Below are 16311 nucleotides of genomic sequence, written 5' to 3'. Positions count from 1 at the left end.
TTACAATTTATCACTGTGTATCATTACAGCACACCAAATTAATTTTCCCATCATGAATACATTATATATTAGTTCAGTCAAAGATACAATCATACACATTATAATCAGATTTCCTTCCACTTGGGGTCTGTTAAATGTTTTGCTTCTTTCTTTACCCTTGATTCCCTCCCTCTCACTCTCCACCATCCCACCTTCTTCCCAAACTATCTCCAGCATCACCATTGCTCTCTATGCTTTTGTACCTTCCAACCTTTCAAATTCTGCCATAGAGTGCAGACATTTGGTATATATTGAATGGACATCCAATGTCTCTCTTTCATAGTCTGTCTTGCTTTGCTTACCATTATTAGTAACTGGTCACCATGGGGTGAAATAGATCACTAGCATGTATTTCTCTAGCCCAAGAGAAACTTTGTACCTTTTCTTTTTTTTTTAATTAGATTTTTTGTCATAAGGCACCAATTTTTGCCAGAGAAAGACAGATGCAGAGAGAGAGGGAAAGCAAGAAACCATACCCAAGGAGGGATGGCCATGCCACACTCCATTCTCCATTCTCCTCTCAAGACTCTAGGTGTGCACACACATGTGCCTGGTGTGTCTCTCAAGAAGCCAGGTCCAGGACTCGAATCACAGAGTTGGCCATGTGATATTCAACACCTCAATCACCATGCAAACTGCTGGGCCAAAACTTTGTACCTTTTAGTCAACATCTTTCCCTCTCTCATTTTTTTCCCAGTATTCCCCAGCCTCTGGTAACCAACTGACTACTCTGTTTATATGAGATTGCCTTATTTAGGTTCCACTTTTGTGTCTAGCTTATTTCACTCAGCATGATATAATGCAATTGAACTCACAGGGGAAAGATCCTGGGTTCAAGCCCCTGGATTTCCCTGTGTACACTGGCCATCCACATATTCCCATTAACCAAGCCAGTGGAGATTGTGGATGTATCATATTTGGAATCCTGTTGGAATATTTCTCTCTCTCTCTCTCTTTCCTCTCTCTCTCTCTCTCTCTCTCTCCTTTATCTCATGAAATAAAAGCTTTGAAGATAAGGGAGTCTCAAAGATTTTCACAAACTGAATTCTCTAAGTATCCAGAACTCAGACTGACTTCCCTGAGGGACACTGGTATAGATAAAAATGACGTCTTTCCTGTTGAATCCCTGTCCCCAAGACTAGGTTATATATCAAGTAATTCAGTTTTTATTACTCCTCCATGAATTCTTCTACCAATCTCAAAGTCACTTATCCTCCCTTTGAGTTCAAGTTTTATGCAAAGCCTATGACTGCAGTTTGTGTCTGGGATGTTGGTGACCTGAAAAACATGTCAGACAAGTGTGCATGTGTGTGCAAAATCCCAAGAGAAAAATGGAGAAAAAGGGATTTCAATGTGGCCATCCACCTTGGAGGTGTGTTCTCACATTTATCCCGACCTTTGACTCTCTCTGGCAAGTACACACACTCTCTAGATTAATTAATTAATTAATGTTTGTTTTATAAAAGGAATAATGATTTATTCAGATCATGGTTGGAGGCCCAAGGTCCAGGAACCATTTTCCAGTGAGGCTACAACATGGTGGTAGGCATAAGTGGTTGTCCATAAGTTTCTACTCATTCTGATCTCCATCCACATGGTCGTGGCCTGCCTCATTCCCTCTCCTTGTAGATACAACAAAAATCTGTCACAAGAGCTCCACCCTAGTGATTTTATCTCACCCAATGCACCACTTTGGGAAAGAAACCATGAAGGTGTTAAATTTTCACTTAACATCTTAACAATGCAACCAAGATCCAACACATGAACCTTTGAAAGATACCCACTTATCCTTCACCAAGACTAATTCCAAAATGTGAACCGTTAGGGGAAAAGCCATTATCTGGATGATACCGAGCAGTTAAGGTGGCAATACAGGAAATAAAATTGTGTGTTGAGGATAATGTGTGTAATAATATCTTTGACTAGACTAATGTGTGCTGCATTCATGCTGGGAAGTTTTCTTTTGTATGCTGCAAATATGCAGTAATGAGATGTAAATAAAACAAACAAAAAGTAAATTTAAAAAATTATTTAATATAGCGAAAAACCTCTCCAAAGCCTTATCCAAAGACTGCAGTCTGAGTCTGGGATATTGGTGACCTGGAAAACATGTCAGACAAGTGTGCATGTGTGTGCAAAATCCCAAGAGGAGAATGGAGGAAAAGGGATTTCATTGTGGCCATCCATCTTGGAGGTATGTTCTTGCATTTATCCCGACCCTTGGCTCTCTGGCAAGTATACATACTCTCTAGATAAATTAATCAATTAATTTTTGTTTTATAAAAGGAATAGAGGTTTATTCAGCTCATGGTTAGAAACCCAAGGTCCAGGAACCATTTTCTGGTGAGGCTACAACATGGTGGTAGGCATAAGTGATTGTCCATAAGTTTCTCCTTATTCTCTTTTCCATCCATATGGTCTTGGCCTGCCTCATCCCTTCTCATTGTAGACACAACAAAACTCTGTCACAAGAGCTCCACCCTAGTGACTTTATCTCACCCAATGCACCACTTTGGGAAAGAAAACATGAAGGTGTTAAATTTTCACTTAACATCTTAACAATGCAACCAAGATCCAACACATGAACCTTTGAAAGATACCCACTTATCCTTCACCAAGACTAATTCCAAAATGTGAACCGTTAGGGGAAAAGCCATTATCTGGATGATACCGAGCAGTTAAGGTGGCAGTACAGGAAATAAAATTGTGTGTTGAGGATAACGTGTGTGATAATATCTTTGACTAGACTAATGTGTGCTGCATTCATGCTGGGAAGGTTTCTTTTGTATGCTGCAAATATGCAGATGTAAATAAAGAGATGTAAATAAAGCAAACAAAAAGTAAATTAAAAAATGATTTAAAAAATAATTATGCAAGCATAAGTAAAAATTTATAGTCTTGGATATTCTCATACTAAGAAGTTATCTAAATGCCCTTATTTGCCAAGTGTAGTAGTATTTTCCATAAAAATAGTACAACTATTGGGGCTAGAAGGCAGTTGGGTGATTAGGGTGCAGAATTCCCACACAGCCAACCATGGTTCAAGTCCTGGACCTGGAGGCCTGCTTTCTCACTTTCTCTCCCTGGTCAAACTAAAAATTAATTAATTATTTAATTCTTAAAAATAAATTTAAAAAGAGAATAGTACAACTGTCAAATATTTTTTTAGTAACATTTAATAAAAAAGAAAACAGTGCAATTGCACAAGTTACTTGAGAATAGAGATCCCTTTAAGAAAGAACAGTTTTATTGAGATATAATTCACATACCAGAAATTCATGTTCTTCTGTGACATGAATGGGAATTTGTAAATATTTCTGATCCAAGATGGGGAAAAACTGTGAGAATGTAGAAATATAACATTGGAAAAAAATGTTAGACAACAGAAAGGTAAAAAAGCATAATAAAGTGAGTTGTTAAATGGTATAGAGCTCATAGAAGGACCAAATTCTACTCCCAAAATTTCATTAAGAATAAAGAAAATACCTCTGAGGCATTGAGGCTTGCAGTCAGGGAGCATATTCTATTCTATAAAAATTGGGTTTATATACCTTTACTCCAAATAATTTTTTCAGGGCCCTCTTAATATCCTCATTCTTCAGACTGTAGATGAAGGGGTTCAGCATGGGGGTGACCACAGTGTACATCACTGAGGCTGTTACATGTGAGTGTGAGCTGTGAGTAGCACCAGAACTAAGGTACACACTCGGGCTTGTACAATAAAATAAGGAGACAACTGAGAGGTGGGAGGCACAGGTGGAAAATGCTTTATACTTCCCCTGAGCTAGTGAGGTTGCACGAATGGAGGAAACAAACTTAGATAGAGTAAGAGTAAAGGATCCCAATGATGGGACAACCAGCCAGCTACACTGCTAAAAAGTAAATCACCAGGTCATTAAGAAAGATGTCAGAGCAGGCAAGGTGGACCATCTGATTAAGTTCACAGAAGAAGTGGGGGATTCCCAAGTGTGGACAGAAGGAAAGCTGCAACACCATCACACTTTGTAATAAAGAATGCAGAGCACTGATAACGTCAGAGACCAGAACCAACTCTCCACGTAGCTGGGGGTTCATGATGACCGTAGTGCAAAGGGTGGCAGATGGCCATGAACCAGTCATAGGCCATCAGGAGACGGTCATCTACCTCTGCAAAAAACAATAAGAAGTACATCTTGGTGAAGCAGCCTGCATAAGTAATAACTTTGCTCTGTGTCTGGATATTCACCAACTTCTTTGGGATGCTCGTGGAGGTGTAACAGATGTCTATGAAGGAGAGAATGGAGAGGAAGAAGTACATGGGGGTGTGCAGGTGGGAGTCTGAGATTGTGAACAGGATGATGAGCAGCTTTCCTAACACGGTGATCAGGTACATGGAAAGGAAAAGCCCAAATACGATGGGCTGCATTTCCAGTTGTTCTGAAAATCCCTGATGAAGAAATGTTGAAATTTGTGTACCATTTCCTGCTTCCATGTGGTGGAGATGACTACAACAAAGAGAAAAATAACAAGACAAATTTTCACAGAGGTGGATATTACATCACTGAAATGCCACAATTCGTATTTTATAATCAATAAATTCATTTTTGCATTAGGATTATGAATGGTGTTGCCTTTCAAGGATTCCTTGGCCTATTTCATTATTTATTATCACCCGCCCTCAGCCTCTTCCCCACATGGTCTTTATTCTACATTTTTAAAGTTTTTGTTCTTTTTTTGTTGTTGCCTCTTTTCCTGTACAGTGTGTGCATGAGAGAGAGAGTGAGAGTGAGAGTGAGAGAGAGAGAAAGTGAGAATCACCTGCAAGGGGGTAAGGCCATCCCACAATTCCTTCTCCTCTATTATCCTCCATTCTCCCCAGTGTGAATTTAAGCCACCAGGTTTGGGAGTCAAACTACCATGTGAGAGTCCAGCACCTTAACCAACATACCACCTGCTAACCCCAGCAACAGGATTATTGCAAATGCTATTATCCTCACCTACATAGTGTAAATAATGGTATCCATCCTTCTAAACTGGTCAACATATATAATCTCAATACATCTGTAAATAAACTTTAGCAGTTCTTTTCTAAATAAATGGTTTTCCCTGGTGAGAAGACGAGGCTGATATTTTTCCTCTGCCTGTTAAACATCTTCATTACTTCCCCACCTCATGGTCCTCAGTCTCATACCATATATCAGTTTCCTGTTGTCTTCTTCAGCCATCCCAGATAGGTAGCTATCCAGCTCAATACTCACATTGACTCAGAGAGGGCTTTCTGTATTACAGAGATGATCACCCAAACTTCCTGTTTAATAAAATTCTATAGCTTCAAATACCAGACTATCACAATTCTAGTCTTGTTCAATAATAACAGGAAGTTCAACAATTTACTGTATATCTAAATTAAATTAAAAACAGAATCTGTTCCTCCATGTTGTACACTGTAAAGTTGTACAATGATTAGGTACTGGGCGAAATATAATGTTCATTCTTGATTAAAAACTCTTGGTCTGAGACCAGCAGGTGGCATTGGAGTCAAGGCACGGGACTCCCACATGGCCGACCATGGTTCGAGTCCCGGACCTGGCGGCTTGCTTTCTCACTTTCCCTCCCTGTCTCTCTGATGAGTGCATGTGCCCTATAACAAAATTACATAATAACAATAATTGTAAGTAAAATTAAGAAAATTATTTTTTAAATGGGAGTTTTTCCCTAATACAAAATAATTGCAAATACTTGAGATGACAAATATACTAATTACCCTCATTTAATCACTACACATTTATTTTTTAACTTGCTGTAGGGTGAGTGCACTCATCAGAGAGGGACAGAGAGAGAGAGAGAGAGAAAAAGAGAGAGGGAAAGGGAGAAATCACCCTCCAGCAGGAGTGGCCATGCTGAAATATCTTCTTAGGAATTTGGGCACACATGCCTGGTGTGTTTTTCAAGCCGCTGAACCCGGGACTTGAACCATGCAGTCAACCATATGTGATCTAGCCACCTTCACCACCATTCTACCAGTTGGCCTCACATATTCTTTTTTATTGCACATGATAGTCTTGAACTAAAAAATTACATTGTACGCCACATATATGTACAACTATTATACATTCATTTTTTAAAAGAGGCCAGATTTTTCCAGGACAAATTATTCTGTCTTACCCTTACACTGTCCCTAGCCAACCCACACAGATCTCTTAAACTTGAATTTGATTTTCAGCTTCAGCAAAAGTCAGAGCTAAAACCCAGCACTAGACAAGGATGCCCACTTTCTCCACTTTTTAATATAGTGCTGGAAATCTTAGCCAACATAATTAGAAAAGAGAATAACATAAAAGGTATTCAAATAGGCAAAGAAGAGTTGAAAATATCTTTATTTGCAGATGACATAATGGTATACTTAGAAGACCCAAATATTTCCATGAAAAAACTTCTTGAAGTAATAAATGAATGTAGTAAAGTGGCAGGTTACAAAATCAACATCCAAAAATCTATAGCATTTCTGTTTATGAACACCAGGTTAAATGTGATAGATCTGAAGAAAGGAATCCTTTCTACCATATCCACAAAATGTATAAGGTACCTAGAGAAAAACCTAAAGAAATCAAAGACGCTTACAAAGAAAACTATGAAAATCTTTTAAAAAAGATATTGAAGATGGCACAAATAAGTGGAAGGACATCACAAGTTCCTGGATTGGGAGAATGAATATAATAAAAATGGCAATTTCACTCAAATTAATCTACATATTTAACTCAATTTCAATCAAAATACCAGGGACATTTTTTATAGATCTAGAAAAAGATAATCATAGAATTTGTCTGGAATCATAAAAGATCTCATATTGCCAAAGCTATCCTGTGCAAGAAAGTGGAGTAGGTGGGTACCTCATGTCCTGACTCCAGAATATACTATAAAGCTGTGATAATCACAACAACATGATATTGGTACAAAAACATACAGATGGACCAATGGAATAGAAGAGAGACCCCAAAAATAAACCCCAAAGCTTACAACCAACTGATTTTTGACAAAGGAAACCAATCAATCCAGTGGGAAAAAGGAAACTTCTTTGGCAAATGGTGCTGGAAAAATGGGGTGTCCACCTGCAGAAAGATAAAACTGGATCCCCATCTTTCATCACAAACAAAAATCAACTCAAAGTGGATTAAAGATCTGAACCTAGGACCTTGAACTATAAAACTACTGATGGAAAACACTGGGAAAACTGGAAGAATTTGGGGTAGGCATAGACTTCTGAAAGACTCCCAAAGCACAGGTAATAATCCCTAAAATAGACAAGTGAGATCATTTCAGATTGAGAAGTTTCTGCACAGCAAAGGACATAGAAATTAGTGTGAATTGACAACATCTGGGGTGGGAGAATATTTTTGAAAAATATGCCTCAGATATAAGGGACTGATAACCAGAACACACAGGGAAAAGCTCAATATCCCTCATTATAACGAAGATGCAGATTAAATCCACAGTGAGATACCACCTAACCCCTGTCAGAATGGCAAAAATCAGGGACCAGTAGATGGCAGAGTGGTTACGTCTCTGAACTCCCATGTAGTTGACTATGGTTCAAGTCCTGGACCCAGTGACTTAACTCATGCCAGGCACGTGTGGGTGCGTGTGCATGCATGCGTGCCCAAGATCCCAAGAGGAGAATGGAGGAGAAGGGATTGCAGTGTGGCTATCTCCCTGGAGGGTGTTTCTCGCTTACTGTCTCTCTGTCTCTCTGTGTCTTTCTGGTGAGTGCATGTACCCTATAACAAAAACTTCTCCAAAAAAAGAAAACATATATATTTATAAATTTTTGTTTATTGCCTTTTGAGAAGATATTTTTAGTTTAAGAGTTTAAAAATTGTGTATAGTGAAGTATATATCATCTTTTTTTTTTTTCTTTTAAGAGATTTTTGCCTTAGGACATATGCACTCACCAGAGAGAGAGAGGGACAGAAACAGTAAGAGAGAAAGTGATAAATCACCTCCCAGGGGGATGGCTATGCTGCAGTTTCTATTCCTTCATTCTCCTTTTGGAATTTTGGGCATGTGCACTGTGCACCCAGTGTGAGTTTGAAGCTGCTGGTTCTGGGATTCAAACCATGATCAGGCATGTGAAAGTCCAGCACCTTAACCACTATATCACTTGCTGGCCCCATCACTTCTATATTCTATAGGGGAGCCATCCCTAATATGCCCACCACTGGGGACTAGCCTTACTGAAGACAATCCCTCCACAGATGGGGTTCAGGGGGCTGGGGGGAGGACTGGTCCCAGAATGACCCAAGTACACCTCACATCCACCATGCACATTTTCATCACCATGATCAAATTGCAATATACAATGAAACAATCACATAACAGTAAGGTTTACACTCCCATAAGAATCCAGTACAGTCACTGATCCAAAAGGAGGTGGAGCCCAGGCAACCATTCCAGCAATGGGGAGTGGCTGCAAACACAGATATGGCCTCATTCACTTGCCCACCAGGTATACCTCACTGCCCAGCTCAGCCAACAGGCACTGGTCTGCAGCCTAGCCCCCAACAGACCACAAACTAACACCAGAGCAAGGCCTAGGGGTCAGGGGAAAGATTGTATGATAATGACAGCTTGACTTGTAGCTACTCCTTCTGTGATAGTAAAATGTGTGATGTTAATCTCCCCCAGGGAGCCATCATGTGCTTCTCATGTATATGTGCTGGGTGTGTGTGCATGATTTTAGAGGTGAGAGCAAATTTCAGAATAAGAGGACCTGGGTTCAGTGTATTTCAAAAGTGACTCATAAAACAAAGGCTAGAACTCAAGGAAACAGAAGGAAATGAAGAAAGATCATATTTCAATTCATGGAATGCTTTGGCATCCAACTTGATACCCAAGTGCACATACAACATATGGATGGAGGGATGACTTATTCTGTGATGTCTCACCAATGAAGAAGAAACCTCATTCTTTTTTTTTTTTATTTTTTTTTTTAGGTACATGTGCTTGCCAAAGATAGACAGAGACAGAGAGAGGGAAAGTGAGAAATCACCCTTCCCAGGTAGATGACCATGCCATAATTTTTTCTCATTTTGGGCACTCATACCCATGTGCCTGGTGTGATTTTCAAGTCACTATGTCTGAGACTTGAACTGTGATTGGCCATGTGGGAGTCCTGCTGGTCCAAAAGCAACCTCATTGATTCCTCATTGTTTTATCCTCCTCCTCCTCCTCCTCCTCCTCCTCCTCCTCCTCCTCCTCTTCTCCTTCTCCTTCTCCTTCTCCTTCTCCTTCTTCTTCTTCTTTTGCCATAGGGCACATGCAATCACAGGGGACAAATAGAGAGAGTAAAAGTGAGAAATCAACCCCTGGGGGGATGGCCACACACCAATCACTTCTCCTCCATTCTTATTCTGGAATTTGGGGCATACAAGCACATGTGCCCAGTGTGATTTTCAAGCTGCCAGATCTGGATGTCAAGCCATGTTTAGCCATGTTGGAGTCCAGTGCCTTAACCACCACATCACCTGCTGGCCCCAAGGCAACCTCATTCTTAACATATGACACACCCATTATTCTCCCACTGGTTTATTTCCCTCTCCATGAGGGACATACCCATAACTCGAAGTCAGACTCTGGAATTTCAGTTGCTCACAGCAACTTGGAGGTTCACAAGGGCGGTCTTGAAGATTTTCCTTGCATGAGAGGTTATATCCATTAGGGAATGCTCACTCCAGGGAAGATGGGCATCATTAGTAGGGAGGGAGGGTGCCTCTGTCCCTAAAGGTAAATCCATGGAGAAAAACTTCCTTCTGCTTATGCCTCCTTGGCCACCCAGGATCTGAATTGTCTAGAGAATTGAGCAATGATAAAACAATGCATTGTTTAGTTTTGTTTTAATGAAGAGCTCTGAGAATTCAACTTCCGGATCTCCATAACTAACTTCTCCATCTGCAGAACTCACCTACAGCTCACCAGCTCTAGGCTACAAGCACTCTCTCTGCACCTCTCCAAAATGTTCATTCAGTCCAGAGAACCAGGGTCTGACATCCATTCCCTGACACCCATGGTCCTAAGAGGGAAGGACCAGGAAAGCCAAGTCTGTTAAATGATACTATCAGAAGAAACCAGAGTACTTGTTGTAAGTACCACGGGGAAAATGATATGGAAAGAAGGAAATTTATTTTTTTTGAAGGTTTTTGCCTTAGGGCACAAGAATTCTCTGGAGATAGACACACTGAGAGGGAAAATGAGAAATCACTCTCAAGGAGGGATGGCCAAGTTGTAATCTCTTCTCTTCCATTCTTCTCCCAGGATTTTGGGCAGGTATGTATGCACATGTGCCTAAAACATGAGTTTCAAGTCACCAGGTCCAGGACTCAAACCACAGTCATCCATGTGGGAGTCCAGTGAGGTAACTGCTAGGCCATCTGCTGCACCCCAGGAAAAACTTTTTATTAGTGATGTCTTCTGGGGTACAGTCTGGGGTAATGAAATAGTGAATAAAGATTAATTCAAAGTCATACATAATTTGTGCCTCTCGCTCTGAAGGAAACCTGTGCAGCTTACTCTCCCCTCATTTCTTGCTTTTATTTTGTTTGTTTGTAGAGCATGTGTGTTCGCTGGAGAGAGAAAGACACACATAGAGTGAGAAAGAAGGTGAGAAATCATTGTCTGGGAATTGGCCACACCACAATCCCATCTCCTCCATTCTCCTCTTGAGATTTTTGGGCACACATGTATATGCATCCAGGGTGACTTTTAATCTGCCAGGTCTAGGACTCAAACAAAGTAGCTGACCATATGGGGTCAACTGCTAGCCCTCTTCTTGCTTTTAATCTCAGAGCCCAATTCCAGAGCCACTCTCCTCCTGCAACAGAAACAAATCCTTTCTTATATATGTTCAAGTCTCAGGATCCAGCTCTATTTCTCCTTTATAATTTTCTCTTAATTGTAAGACACTGACTAAGGGAGGCAGCAGCAAGGAGTGAGAAAGGTTCTTACTTGGAGTCCAACAAGTGTGAGTTCTATTTTAGCCTTTTTCATCCAGGACCCAATGGACCCTGGAAATGTTTCATATGTTCTGTGGATCTATTTCTCATCAACATAGCAGTGAGTATAAAATATGTCAATAGAGGGGCCAGCAGGTGGCATGGTGATTAAGATGCTGGATTCCCACAGGGCTGACCATGGTCCGAGTCCTGGACCCAGCAGCTTGAAAATCACAGAGGGAACCTGTGCATGGTTGCCCAAATATGGAAAGGAGAATGGAGAAGGGATTGTGGTGTGGCTATCCCCCTGGGGTAAGGGGTTGTGACTTCTCACTTTACCACTGTCTGTCTCTCTCTGTTTAGTAGATGCACCCTATGGCAAAAACCTAAGAACAATAAGTAAATAATGTGTCAGTAGAAATAACCAAGACTCTAATATCTCTGACCTGACTTGAATTGCATTCACGCTGGGAAAAGCCATGCTGCATACTATAAAGATGTACAGTGATCATGTAAATTTTTAAAAAATGTAAAACAAACAAAAAAATGATGCTGAAGTTATTTATGAAAGAATGTGTAGGTTGTAGATATTAAAATATATTTTAAAAACAATTTTAAAAATTAAAGTAAAAAATGATCAAAAAAGAGAAATAACCAAGGTTCTGTAAATAATAATAATAATTTAAACACTATATTCTAAACATGAATATAAGTGATGAGGTCTGGAAAAACACAGGTGTTTTGGGGTGCTCAATTGCAGTGGGATTTTTTAATTCACTTTGTTTTATTTTTCAGTTCTGAAAGCAGGAGACACAAAATTGCTAGTCATCATATGAAATTTTTATATTGGCCTGCCCCCAAAAAGCTGGGATATCTGGAAGGCAGGCAGTTTTAGGTTATAGTTGGGTTTAGAACGTTTTAGGTTAGTTTCGGTAAAAACGCAAGTCTTTGTTTCCAAAAGAAAGTCAGAAAAATAATTCCTGTGTTTATCTTTAACAGAGATAAGAAGGCTTATGTATCTACTGTATCTAATTGTAGATTCTATATATCTAGTAACATTTTGCCAGGGACAAGATATATGGAGCATCCCACAATCACTGTAACAAAGGAGTCTGTGACATGGGGCCAGCAGGTGGTGAGGTGCTTAAGGTGCTAGACTCCCACATGGCCAACCATGGTTTGAGTCCTGGAACTAGCACCTTGCTTTCTCACTCTATCAAATTAAGTGAAATAGATAATTAACTCTGTTGAATTAAATTAAATAGATCATTTTTAAAGAATATCTTATTTTTTAAAGAATTGTTTAATTTTATTTATTATTACTGTTATTTTTTTTTTTAACTTGACCAGAGATGGAGGGAAAGTGAGAAAGCAAGCTGTCAGGTCCAGGACTTGAACCACAGTTAGTCATGTGGAAGTTCAGCCCCCAACCATGTCATCTACTGGCCCCAATGAATATTTTTTAAAAAAATTAGTCTGTTACAGCAAGATTAGTGTTTGTAGAGGTGACTCTCCTGGGACCCCTTAGAAATTACCTTAGAATCCCCACTTAATATATTTTTTTTTTTTTTTTTTAAAGCAGTCTGTTACAGCAAGATTAGTGTTTGTAGAGGTGACTCTCCTGGGACCCCTTAGAAATTACCTTAGAATCCCCACTTAATATATACCAAATGTCTGTACTCTATGGTTGAAACTGAAAGACTAGAAGGTACAAAATCATGGAGAGTAACTAAGGATACTAGAGTCAGTGTGGGAGGAGCTGGGTGGGAAATGGGGGTGTAGGAGGGAGAGAGTCAAGGGGGAAGAAAGAAACAAAACATTTAAAGGACATAAAAATGGAAAATGATGTGTTGATGATAATGTGTATGGTAATATCTTTGCCTGGACTAATAAAGAGTGTATTCATGCTGGGAAAATTCATTTTGTGTGGTGTAAAGATGTACAGTGATTGAATATAAAAATTTAAAAAAGATGAAGAAGAAGAAAAGAATAAAACAGTGTCTTACAATAGGAAAAGTAGTCAGAATTCTGTCCTCCAAAGATCTCAGATAAGACTATCGATACGATGAGCCAAGTTTAGAACCAAGGGTCAAGACCAACAGGTGGTGTTGTGATTATAACACTGGGCTCCTACATGGCAGATGGCAATTTGAGTCCCAGACCCAAAGGATTGAAAATCACACCAGGCTCCATGTGCATGTATGCCCAAATCCCAGGAGAAGAATGGAGTTGAAGAGTTTGTGGCAAGGCCATCCCCCCTACCCCGGGATGATTTATCACTTTCCTTTTCACTGTCTATCTCTCTTTGGCAACACACCTTAAGACAAAATTCTTTAAAAAAAAATGAAGTATTTCTCTAATAAGGCTAATACCTGAGTTTTTGCAGGGCCAGAATTTATTAATTATTATTTTTTTTCCTGTGTCATGCTTTCTTGTTTCATGGCAATCCTTGTAATATTTTGTTGAGAGCAGGGTATTTTGAATAATATAATGTGGTAACTCTAGAAATTTAATTCTCCCTCCACCTTGAGTTTTATTATGGATTGGGTTGTCTGTTTGCTTAATGACTCTTCAACTATTGGGTCATCAGAAAAGTCATGACATAGTTTTACACAGAAAAATATGTCATGACTTTTCCAATGGCTCAATAATTTTGGAAAGATTACATATTTTTGTCAGGTGTGGTTACCGAAGTCTCTATTCTGTTGATTCTGGCTGGTGATTGGGAAGCCAGGCTGTAGAGGGTTCCAGTATTATAGAATTGAGGTTATTTTTTATTGACTAGTGGTAGCAAAGGAAAAGGTGGGAGCATTTCCAATTCCCCAATGAAAGGCAACAAAGAAAAAGCAAGATTGTATGAATTCTTTTGCTTGAAATGAAATGGAACCAAATTTAAGGACTGTTATGTTAATTGCTTGCCATTCCTTCCTTTTTTCTGGTAGTTATTCCCATGGAAATAGGAAATCAAACATGTGTTCCAGAATTTGTCCTCCTGGGATTTTCAGCAAAATCAGAGATTCAGTTCATTCTCTTCGGGCTGTTCCTCTCTGTGTACCTGGTCACCATCATCGGGAACCTACTCATTATCCTGGCCATAAGCTCAGACTCCCACCTGCACACACCCATGTACTTCTTCCTCTCCAACCTGTCCTTCACTGACATCTGCTTCACCTCCACCACCGTCCCAAAGATGCTGGTGAACATCCAGACCCAAAGCAAGGTCATCACTTATGCAGGCTGTCTAACTCAGATATTCTTTTTCACTGTGTTTGGATGCCTGGATAATTTAATCCTGACTGTGATGGCCTATGACCGCTTCGTGGCCATCTGTCACCCCCTGCACTACACGGTCATTATGAATGCCCAGTTTTGTGGACTGCTGGTTCTCGGAGCTTGGTGCATTAGTATCATGGGCTCCCTTCTTGAGACTTTGACCATTTTGAGGCTGTCCTTCTGTGCAAACATAGAAATCCCACACTTCTTTTGTGATCTTCCCGAAGTCCTAAAGCTCGCCTGTTCTGACATCCTCATCAATAACATAGTGGTGTACTGTGCAACAGGCCTTTTGGCTGTGATTCCTTTCAGTGGGATACTTTTTTCTTACTATCAAATTGTCTCTTCCATCCTGAGAATTTCATCAGTTGAGGGCAAGTACAGAGCCTTCTCCACCTGTGGGTCTCACCTCTCAGTGGTGTCCCTGTTCTATGGCACAAGCCTGGGGGTCTACCTCAGTTCTGCAGCCACACCATCCTCTAGGATGAATATGATGACCTCAGTGATGTATACCATGGTCATTCCCATGCTGAACCCCTTCATCTACAGTTTGAGGAACAGGGACATGAAGGGTGTCCTAGGGAGACTCCTTGGTAGGTGGATGCTTCTCAATGATGAGGTCATTGCAGGGCTTTCCTGAGTAGCAAGGAGGCCTTTGTCCATGGATCTTGTTTATATCCAAACACCAATCTATCCTCTTTCAGTTCTAGAATTATTGTATCTTACTGTCTTTTTTTTTTTTAAGAGGTTTTTGCCATAGGGTGCATGCACTCACTGTAAAGAGAGAGAGAGAGACAGAAACAGTGAGAAGGACAGTGAGAAATCGCTCCCTGGGTGGATGGTCACTCTGCAATTCCTTCTTCTACATTCTTCTTCTGGGATCTCGGGCATGCATGCACATGTGCCCGGCATGATTTTCAAGCCACCGAGTCCAGGATTCAAACTGTGATTGGTCATGTGGGAATCCAGAAACTTAACCACTATACCATCTTCTGGCTCCTCTTATTGTGTCTTGATTTTGACAATTTTTGAAGCCAGTGTATTTATTAACTTACTTGAACAGTTTAACAGAGTATCAAAACACAGCATGCTTTCTCAGTCAGAATTTTAAATTTTATGGTCCAATTACTGATTTTTCCCCCCTCTTTTCTGCTAAAAATTCATGTTCAGAAGAACTTCTACCTTCCAAGTTTTTATGTGCCTATGTATAAATAGCTTCATTTAGGCATTCCATAATGTATACCTATAGATGTATGTATTGTACTCCATAGATGTATGTATAATGTTAATTCATTAATTAAAAGTCAAATTTGAGGTGCCAGCAAGTGGTGTGGTGGTTAAGTATTGGATCTCCACATGGGCAGTCATGGTTTGAATCCTGGACCTGGCTGCTTGGAAATCACATTGGGTGTGTGTGTGCATGCCTGAAATCCCAGAATGAGAATGATTGTGGAGTGGCAATCACCTCCCAGGCAGTGATTTCTCACTTTCTGTCTTTCACTTTCTCTCTCTCTCTCTGGTGATTGCAAATGCCCTATGGTAAAAACCTAAAATCAATCAATCAATCAATAAGTAAATTCTAAATGTATCAGATCTATGTATCTGTCTTTGTTTTCTTTTTATATTTCATAAGATCTGCTTTCACATTTTACACTTGAAATTTACTTAGAAATATGGAGATGGGATTGAGCATTCTTTTATTTTTCTAAACAATTAATCACTAAATAGTTAGCTGTACCTTTAAAGAAAAACTTATGATCACTAGAAATAAAAAGTATAAGATTACTTGATAGTAAAATATATCTCAAAGAATGTTAAGCATTTTATTAAATTATAAAACTCTAAGACTATTCTCTTGAAAGAAAGGGAGAAAAGTAGTTTCAACACTTACCATAAATTTGAACAGTGTTCTGAAATTTACAGCCAAGGTAATGTAAGCTAATAGTGAAATATACCTTGGGATGTGGTGAAAGGGGAACTCTCTTACACTGCTGGTGGGAATGTTAATTGGTGCAGCCACTGTGGAGAACAATTA

The 16311-nt window shown here is 39.7% G+C and overlaps 1 protein-coding gene across 1 annotated transcript; it reads left to right on the top strand.

The window, feature by feature from the left end:
• The first annotated feature begins 13953 nt into the window (after positions 1-13953).
• Positions 13954-14916, top strand: LOC102469763 (olfactory receptor 7C1). The gene has a single exon (XM_006170669.1). It carries the CDS (start codon positions 13954-13956, stop codon positions 14914-14916), a length of 963 nt encoding a protein of 320 aa, XP_006170731.1.
• Positions 14917-16311: the final 1395 nt, after the last annotated feature.

The sequence above is a fragment of the Tupaia chinensis genome, unplaced genomic scaffold (genome assembly GCF_000334495.1).
Source record: "Tupaia chinensis unplaced genomic scaffold, TupChi_1.0 Scaffold148822_1, whole genome shotgun sequence".
NCBI lineage: Eukaryota > Metazoa > Chordata > Mammalia > Scandentia > Tupaiidae > Tupaia > Tupaia belangeri.
This window is presented reverse-complemented; position numbering and strand designations above follow the sequence as displayed.

Bases quoted from the DNA above. Each gene is read 5' to 3' on its own strand.
- LOC102469763 (XM_006170669.1), top strand. From the start codon at position 13,954: ATGGAAATAGGAAATCAAACATGTGTTCCAGAATTTGTCCTCCTGGGA.